The following is a 9,629-nucleotide window of genomic DNA, read 5'->3' as shown; positions in this document are numbered from 1 at the left end:
TGTTTTTGCTACCTTCTACCCGCCATGAACTGTTTCTCCTCTGTGATGCCTGTCTGCCACACCACCCTGCCTTCAAGCCAGCTGATTATGGTCTGAAACCTCCACAGACTGTGAGCTAAGTAAACATTTCCCCCTTTAACTTTGAGTGTTAGGTGTTTTGTCTCAGCTAGGCGAGAAATGTGACTAAAAGATCTGGCACCATGTCCCTCACCAGTGCATGAATCACCTTTGTATAACCCATAAGGGAGACTCATCTGTTTTCTGTGTTCAGCTTTCCCTCAAAGGCTGCCAAACCACAGCACTGTACGGCTCTGATGGTGATAACTGTATTGCTCCTGCCACTTTTCTTCACTTTTACTCATCGCTGTCATTCTGTGTGTTCAAGACACTTTTTTCTAGGACAAACCTGCACATCACCAACTCTGACAGTCGTCTTTCTCTTTTGTTTTTGATGCACGATATATCAGCCAAAGTAGTCACCTAAAGTTCAAACTTTTTTTTTTTTTTTTTTTTTTTTTTTTTTTTTTTTTGGCCTTGGTTCTCTGTATCAGCTTTGAAAACATCATCCCAGGGTTCATGTGAAGGTTAATTTGTAACTAAGGGTGCTCTGATTTTGCAATAGAGGGCATGTTATAAAGACAAAAAGGTGTTGCTTTCTGAGAGATGCAAGTGGCTTCTTGGGCATGTGCTGTAAGTACTTTTTGTCTCTTTGGGAACTTTGAACCTCTGTATCAGCAAGCCAAAATCCCATATAATTGTGAGCTCCAAGTTCTTAGGTACAGAGGCCAAGTTCTAAGTGTGGTCATCTGATAATTATGGTCAACCGCTAACTAGCCTTGATGACTTTTACAGAAAGAGGACCTAGGTGACAATAAGGAGACTGAATGCAGTGGTGAAAGAAGGGAGAATGGAATGGAGAAAGTAGGAGACATGACGTGCTAGGAGCTGATACAGTGATTTTGGCCATGAACTAAGAATAGAATAGTGAAGTTTTTAGAAATATTCAGATAGTATTCACTGGGCCTGATGATTCATTAGAAGTGGTAAGTGAAAATGAAGGAAGCCCTTAGGATAACTCCTAGTTTTCTGGCCTGGAATTCTCCACAGACAGTGCTAAAATACCCAGAGTACTGAATGAAGTAGAGAGAACAGGGCTGAGAGGTGGTAAAATGTTGTATTTATGTTTAAACTTTGCAATTTTCAACTTGACCCTTTGGCATAGGTGGTCCTTCCTCATGGATGTATCCATTAGGCAGCTGAGTAGATGGATAAAAACCAAGAAAAGTTGGAGGTTGTGCAGCATATCTACACTGATAGTACTCCAGGAGACTGAGGCAGGAAGATTGCACACTTGAGCCCGGCCTGGGAAACTTAGTTACTTTGGTAGACCTTGTCTTTAAATAAATAAATAAATACATAGGGGAGATATTGCTCAGTTCAAAGATCCTGGGTTCAATCCCCAGTTTTTGAAAAAAACAATAACAGTGAAGAACTCAGGAGAGCAACAGGGACTAGCAAGAAAGAGTTTTGTGAGGCAGGAGTTGAATCTCAAGGATGAGATCACTAAAAAGAAGATGGAGGCTTGAGGAGAGACCCTTGCCCTGCCTTCATGCTTGTTTTCTTTCTAACCACTTGTCCATGGTCAATGGTGATTCCACAGCTGACGTCCTTACTCTGCTTCCTTGTATTCTTCCAGAGTCAAAAAAGCTTATATCATGTCTGTTAGGCTTCTCTAATATTTAAAAAATAACATGCATGGGAGTAAGAATAGTGTTCAGATGATTTACAATTCAGAAATCATTGTGATGCTGATGGTAAGATATGCAAAGCACATAATGATATGCTCTCATTTTCTTATACTCTGCAAGCACTCTTGTGGCTTCCATGCCTTTTTAAAATGTACAGATTTCAGCTCATGACTTTGGACATGGCTTTGTAAAGCACTGTCCTCCCATACCAACTCTGAATATCTTACACAGAGTTTTCTCACTTTATCTTTTACTTAAAGAAAGTACAGATGTTCTCTCCTTTTATGTCAGAGATGTTATCTGAAGAAAGGGCCAAATTAATACCCAAACCCACACCCACCCCCCTACACACTCAAAAATCCTACCCTCCGTGTGATAATGTAACCATAAGGATAGTTCTGAGTAAATATTCTTCTTTTATCAAAAGGTTGTATCTAGTTAAAATAAAAAGGGATTTAATTTCCATAAATTGAATTTACTCACAGTATTCCTATTTGTTGGTTTTATATCATAATGAGAGTCCAAGACATTATTTCTGTCGCTTTGACAACCCATTTCTCCCAGTTCTTGCTCCCAATAGATGTGGCATCATTTTCTTTAGGGAAATAAAACTTTCACCCATTCCATAATGAGCACTGCATCAAACATTTGTTATTGTTTTACTGATCAAGATGGGTGATTTTTATTTGTATGAATCAGAGAGTATTTTATTCAACTAAGCTGTCCTAATTTGATATCCTAATTTTCTCACTTCATCTCTTATAGATTACCTTCCTTGCGGAATGTCACACTTCCTCTATCTGATTCCCTTTTTACTTGGGCTTTATGCTACAACCAATGGTGCACCACCCAGAAGCTTTGCAGGCAAAGTAACTGCATGCTATGTGCCTCAACAAAATGACTCTCTCTATAAGCTGTCATCTATCAATGCTGACTTTGCATTCAACCTGTACCGGAAGTTCACTGTGGAGACCCCAGATCGGAACATCTTTTTTTCCCCTGTGAGTATTTCTGCAGCTTTGGCCATGCTTTCCTTTGGAGCTGGCTCCGGCACCCAAACTCAGATCCTGGAAGTCTTAGGGTTCAACCTCACAGACACTTCAGTGGCAGAGATTCAGCAGGACTTCCAGCACCTGATCTGTTCACTGAATTCTCCAAAGAAAGAAGTGGAATTGCACATGGGGAATGTCCTCTTCATTGGGAAGCAGCTGAAACCATTGCCAAAGTTCTTGGATGGTGTCAAGACCCTGTATGAGACTAATGTCTTTTCTACCAACTTCACCAACATTTCTGCAGCCCAAGAAGTGATCAACTGTCAGGTGGAGAAGCAAACCAAAGGGAAAATTGTGAACCTAATCCAAGACCTTAAACTGAATAGCATCATGGTCCTGGTGAACTATATTCACTTTAAAGGTAAGGCTCCAAGATATCAGCTTCAAGTCTAGCCTTCAGATGCTTTAGTAGAGTTCTGATAGTAGGGCTCATGGTCTCTTATTACCATCCATAGACTTCCCTCATATCACAGTGATCTACTCCATTGGACATAGCTGAGCATAATATTGCATAATCCAGGAAGGACACATGGCTCGGTGAATGAGTCCAGGTAATTTCCAGGGAGAGCATCCTTTCAGTGAGAGAGAGATGTGTGTAACAGTGGTGTGAAAATCCTGCTCATATTTGAGAATTATAGATTCCAAAATATTTATTGTGGTAAGACAAATTTGTACTTGAAAAAAAGACAGATTTATACCTAAGCACTGCTTAACTATCACTTGTGAATATTTGGGCATGCTACCTCAGTGTTTTTAACATGCATTAAGTACCCACTATGTACCAAACACTATGATACATGTGTAGTTTACAGTCATTGTCTCTTCCAGTCCTCACAAGTACCCAAATTCACGCAATTCATCAGTTGGAAAGCCAGTGTTCTCAGTCAGCTGTAAAGATGGTGTTTGTAAAAATAAGTATCATGTGACCCTTCTGACGGTGCTCTGCCCAAATCATTTCTCTTAGTTCTGTAGCACATATCAGTCACATTTGGCAGAGAAATGGCAGAAGAGATTTGTTTTTTAATTTTGCTCTATGTCTTGGATGTGCTCATAAAATTTGTTATGGGAGAAGAAACTGCCTCTGGTTAGTTGAGTGTAACTATTGCGGCTCTGAGCACAGACTGGAGTTCACCAGCTCTGAATGTGGCCCCTGACTCTGCCACCTGCTAGCTGGCAGACCTATCAAGTGACTGTATTTCCTGGATCTTCAGTTATTCATTTGTAAAACTGGTTGAGAGTAGATGCCTCTGTGGTAGTCTTAATTGCTAGAGGAGGTAATTAATGGAGAAAAACACTGTCACTGGTCCTAATACTGGTTTTAAAGAAGCAACGCTATTCTATTTGTATTTTAAGCACAGTGGGCAAATCCTTTTCATCCATCTCAGACAGAAGACAGCTCCAGCTACTCAGTGGATAAGAGCATCACAGTGAAAGTTCCCATGATGCATCGGGTAGAGCAGTTCCATTACTTGGTGGATATGGACCTGAACTGCACAGTGCTGCAAATGGACTACAGCAGAAATGCTCTGGCACTCTTTGTCCTTCCCAAGAAGGGACAGATGGAATGGGTGGAAGTGTCTATGTCATCCAGAACACTGAAGAAATGGAACCACTTACTGCAGAAGGGGTAAATAACTTAGAGGATGTGAAGGATAGAGGCAGTCATGCCAGTGTGGGTGGGGTTGAGTTCAGCAGAAACTCAGAGGCAGGAGAATCTCCCTAAACTGCCTAACAGCTGTATAACTATTGTTAGAGTATACAAAGTACCTACCATATCCCAGGACCTTTGCTCTAGAACTTACTTATCACCTTTTGTCTAAGAACATCAACAAACCTGAAAATTATATGGAACCATCGGAATATTGTCAAATTAGAAAGTCAGGCCTAGAAATATAAAATGAGCTCTCAGAAGTTATACTGCTAATAAATTGAAGCCTTTCTAGCGATCAGCTAGAATTTTGGGGACTTTGATGTTAAGAGTTGGGTAGCCGGTTATTCTCTCCTGGGAGTGGCATTGGTACTCATTGACCTCCTTGCCACTGTCTTCCTACCCATGGCAGAACCACAAGGATGTTTCTTTTTGATAATAAAGGAGTTACATGCCCATACTCTCAGTGTTACAGCCCAAACTGGCTGAACCAGAGTGCATTCCTTACAGAATAACTTCTGTGGTTTTTGTAACATGTGTTGGCCTACATAGCAATGATTATCCATATTCAGGAGAGGAGCAGAGTCAAATAAAATGCTATGATGAGAGAGAGACAGAAGGATGGAAACATGAGTTTAGTATGATGATCACCATGTCTTGCCTTGTTTCCTACAGGTGGGTTAATCTTTATGTTCCAAAATTTTCCATTTCTGCCACATACGATCTTAGAAACATGCTTGTAAAGATGGGTATTGAAGATGCCTTTGCTGACAATGCTGACTTTTCTGGACTCACAGAGGACATCGGTCTAAAACTTTCCTATGTAAGTTGTTAGATTAGGGTTCTTGACTTTACAAGTTAAAAGATCCAGTTAGAGATAATTAATTCACCTCTCTCATTTTACTAATGATGAAATCCCAGAGAGGGAATCTGACTCCTCCTGAGCCACAGTCTCACCAGTGTCATTGCCATGACTCTGAATGAGTCATTGTAGAATTCCTTCCACCCTTGCCCTTCACATTCTAAAATGATTCTAATGGAAAAGCTTCATCATCAGAAATAACTCTGTTGACTTTAAGTCTTGGAAAAAGGGGGCATTTAAAATGTCACTCCTGGAAGCAAAAGGCCATGGAGAATGAGCTACTTCCCTAAAACTAGCCCTGAAACCATAGAAGTTTATAACTAGACTTAGCCAAATAGTCTTCATATTTAAGCAGCATTAACATAACTCAAAATTTCTTTTTCTCTCCTGTTCCCAAACCGTTGCTAAAACTGCTATTTCTTCAGGGAATCAATAGTGTTTGTTTTCTCCCTACAGGCTGCCCATAAGGCTGTGCTGAACATTGATGAAAAGGGATCAGATGACACTGTCTCTGAAGTCAAATTCATGGATCAATCTGAAAGCACCCTCCTTCATCCTGTTATCCGATTTGATAGAACTTTTCTGTTGATGATTTTGGAGAAAAACACCAGAAGCATTCTCTATCTAGGGAAAGTTGTGGACCCAACAGAAATATAGCTGGGAAAGAGGTCACTGGGAAGTTGCATGTATATATTATAGCGGGAAATAAATAAATGATATAGTGCAGGTAGTTGATGTGGACTTGGACTTGTTTTCCCTTGTGAAAGGGCGAACATTGAATCCTGGAAGAACTGGATGTGGAAGAGCGTAATCCTATGACTAAGCACTCAGATAGTCAATGAGGGTTTCATTATTATCCAAAACACAGGGAAGCTCTACCTTAGTATATTCCTCAGGCTTCCAGCAATTGTTTAGCTCCAGGAAAGGTGACTCAGATGACAAATGTCTGCTTTTGCTCTCTGGGAAAAAGTGGAGATGCAGGGCATGGCTTTATATTCCAATGATAGTATCACAAAACATAGAATTATACAAACGTTGTGGCTTAGATTTGAAGTTTTCAACCTTCTTTCTTCCACCTCATCAGAATGATTCTCTGTATTCGTGCCAGAATTTTCATTGATAGGTTCTCCCACTACAGGGCTAACCCACAGACTGAGATCTTATGCTTAGGGATATAACTTCTGTGGCCTAATAAACTTAGAACAGCAGAGCAAGAGTGAAATGAACTCCCTTGTACAAGCACACTTTGCCAAAATGTTTCCATCTTGCTAATTTATAAGCTTTTCTTATTTATTTTGGTTTAGAATATTGGTATCATAAAAGTGTAATTTCTCTCAAAATCAATCTAGAAACAGTACAATTTCATTTAAACTCTCAATAGGAATTCTTATAGATTTAGTAAAATTGACATCAAAATTTGTATGTAAGGGGTAATAATCTATGAATAGCCAATAAAATTTGGAGAAAGAATAAGTTGATGCTTGCGTGTTGGAGGAAATATGATAAAATCATGTAGACTAAAAAAGTGATATTTTAATATACACATAACCCAGTCAATGAGAACAGCAATCTCAAGACAAACACAAACATAAATGGAAATTTGGTACATGATAGAGTTAAAATTATGAGAGGAAATGATGAGGGAAATATTAGTCAGACAATGGACATGCCATGTGGAGAAAATACTAAAACCTTCACTTTTGCTGTACAATAGAATAAATCCTAGATGGATTAGAGAGTCAAATGTAAAAGGAAAACTTTAACAACATTTGCAATGTAAGATATTTTATGAAATGGTGAATAGGGAAAAATATTTGTATACTAACAATATTCAAAGCTCATATCAGAGAACTATCATATCAGAGAACTGTAAAACGTGATCTCCTGAATAAAACCTTTTGATAAATAAATACAATTTAAGTTGGAAGACAAGCATAAGAATAAGACTTTTGAAATTAGTACAAAAGACACACAATTACTCCTATAATAAATGACTGTACAAATAATACAAAAATGGCACACCGACCAAGAGAAAAATAGGCAGAAATCAGAAAAAAAAATCAATGCTGAGGGTGAAAAAAGATTATTTAATGAATCTATGAAAAGTGCTGGTAGCTAAATGCACCCACAAAAGACTAATAGATCCAAATCACTGGAGGCGAGGCCTCTTTGTTTGTTTTGTTGTGTCTTAAATTTTTATTTTTCTTGCAGTAGATACAAAAGGAACGTAAGCCCTGAGTATTTAGCTCAGTAAATTTTGACAAAATTAACATATCTCTGTAATTCGCATCCAAAATGCAAAAGGCAAAATTATCTGCACTCCAGAAACCTTCACATGCCTCATATTTACTACCCCTAAAGTGTAACAGACGCTCTCCTGACTCAACACCACAAGTTCTCCACGGTTTTTATCTTTAGGCAAATTGAATCATATATGTTATATTTTAGGTGTCTGACTCTTTGTTTTGTTCTTTCTTTTCAGCACTAGGTGCTGAGTAGTTATGATTTTTTCAGTCTTATTGCTTGTTGTGTGATTGTTGTATCAAAATTCTAACCGCATTTTATCTATCTGTTCTAATGTTGATACATATTTTGGTATGTTCAGTTAGTAGGCTATTATAAGTAATGCTTCCCTGAGCAGGTCTTTTGGTGAAAAAAATTCTCAGAAATACCTGCTGATGGTTATAAATGCAGGGGTGGAACTGCTAGATGTATATATAATGAGCTTCCATAGATATCCTCTGGGGTAACACCTAGATTCTCAACATCTGGGTGCAGTTTTATGGGCAAACTTCCCCAGGGAAATCTGTAGCAAAGTCATCATTCTCTTCAAGATTTTCAATACCCTGTCGCCTGAATTCAGTATTTTTAAATGTTTATTTTTTAGTACATGCTTGCACTACATAATGATTGAATTCATCCTGGGAGTTTTGTCTTTTAAAACTTGAGAGGTGTGAAGAATTTTAATCTCTTTTACAGAAGTATATCCATCTAATTGCTCAGCCTCCTTCTATTGCATTGTTGGAAATGATCAAGTGTATTGAAAAATCCTTTGGTTGTGTGTTTGAGTTCCCCTAGTACTTCAAATTTGTCACTCCATTTTCCTGTGACCAACAAAGCTGCCCTGGTTTATTGATTCACAAGGAACTATTTTCTGGAAATTTTTTCCTTAGTTCCCATGACTTTTTTAGTTTCTACGTGATTCAAAACTGGATTTTAGTAATTTAGCTGGCTTTTCTATTTTTTCACTGTGAAAACATTGGCTTAGCATGAACTATTCCATTGATATGGAAACAGAAATGTATATGTGTTCTTCATGTTTCCCAGGTTACTTGAGTCTGCAGACCACATAAAGGAAAGACTTCCGAGAGAAACACTTGCACATATGTACTTTGAGACAAGTAGCAGGAAGGTCACAGTAACTATGTAATAAGACAAATCTGCAAAAATCTAAACCCTCTATCAATCTGGGAATGAATAATTAAGTTGTAATGTACTCACAGAATATAATATTGTTCAACCTTAAAAATTAATGAATTGTAGACATATGTCTAAGCATGAATGCTTCTCAAAAATCTGAAAAAATAATCTTGTTTAATGAAGACAGGATAAGGAGCAAAACAAAATATGGCTTCACTGAAAGCCACACAAAATTCCTTAATCATTTTTGGAAATCTATCATACAGCATGATGGCTATAGATAGTAACAATATACTGTAAATTTTTAATTTTCTTAAAGAGTGGGTCTTAATGTTTTCAATCAAAAAACAAAAGATAACTATGAGAGGTGATAAATATGTTAATTACCTTTATATTGTTAGTCATTTGTCAATATATACATATTCAAAATGCCACATTGTACACCATGAATTCTTAAATTTTTTCAATTATATCTTTATGAAAATTAAGAAAAGTTGATATATAAGCACTTCATGAATACATATATATGAACAAAAAGTACAAAGTATAAGTTGGAGATAGGTACAAGAAATTCAAGTTAATGCTTAATTCTAGGGGAATAAAAGTGGTAATGAGATTGACTAAGAGAATAATGAGGAATTAAACCATATCTCTAATTGTTTATTTAATTCTCACTTAATTTTCAAGGGATAAAGGAATGTGTATAACCATTTCAAAACTGTATGATTGCCCTCTGGTTGTTGTTATTATTAGTCCCAATATTTCTGTGAGGTCTGGAGACATTTAAAAACTCAGTTCTCTCTGTGAAGTGGTCTCAGTTCCCATAAGCAGACTTAGTGACTCTCTTCTCCCTATTTCCACAGGCTCTTCTCCCTGACATCTATGTACTGTGGTAGTAC

At 37.7% G+C, this 9,629-nt stretch overlaps 1 protein-coding gene across 1 annotated transcript; it reads left to right on the top strand.

Moving 5' to 3' along the window:
• The first annotated feature begins 647 nt into the window (after positions 1–647).
• Serpina7 (serpin peptidase inhibitor, clade A (alpha-1 antiproteinase, antitrypsin), member 7) lies at positions 648–7,217 on the top strand. The gene is made up of 5 exons (XM_005412013.1): positions 648–690; positions 2,514–3,161; positions 4,154–4,427; positions 5,124–5,271; positions 5,767–7,217. The coding sequence occupies exons 1-5, from the start codon at positions 684–686 to the stop codon at positions 5,965–5,967; spliced, it is 1,278 nt and encodes a 425-aa protein (XP_005412070.1). The 5' UTR covers positions 648–683; the 3' UTR covers positions 5,968–7,217.
• The last annotated feature ends 2,412 nt before the right edge of the window (positions 7,218–9,629 follow it).

The sequence above is a fragment of the Chinchilla lanigera genome, unplaced genomic scaffold (assembly GCF_000276665.1).
Source record: "Chinchilla lanigera isolate Chin_1 unplaced genomic scaffold, ChiLan1.0 scaffold00147, whole genome shotgun sequence".
Classification (NCBI taxonomy): Eukaryota; Metazoa; Chordata; class Mammalia; order Rodentia; family Chinchillidae; genus Chinchilla; species Chinchilla lanigera.
Note: the sequence above shows the minus strand (reverse complement) of the source record. Positions and strands in the feature narration are given on the sequence as shown.

Excerpts from the sequence above, each read along its gene's own strand:
- Serpina7 (XM_005412013.1), top strand. Across the intron at positions 3,162-4,153 it reads GAACTATATTCACTTTAAAG|CACAGTGGGCAAATCCTTTT; the intron begins GTAAGGCTCCAA and ends TTGTATTTTAAG. Across the intron at positions 4,428-5,123 it reads AACCACTTACTGCAGAAGGG|GTGGGTTAATCTTTATGTTC; the intron begins GTAAATAACTTA and ends TGTTTCCTACAG.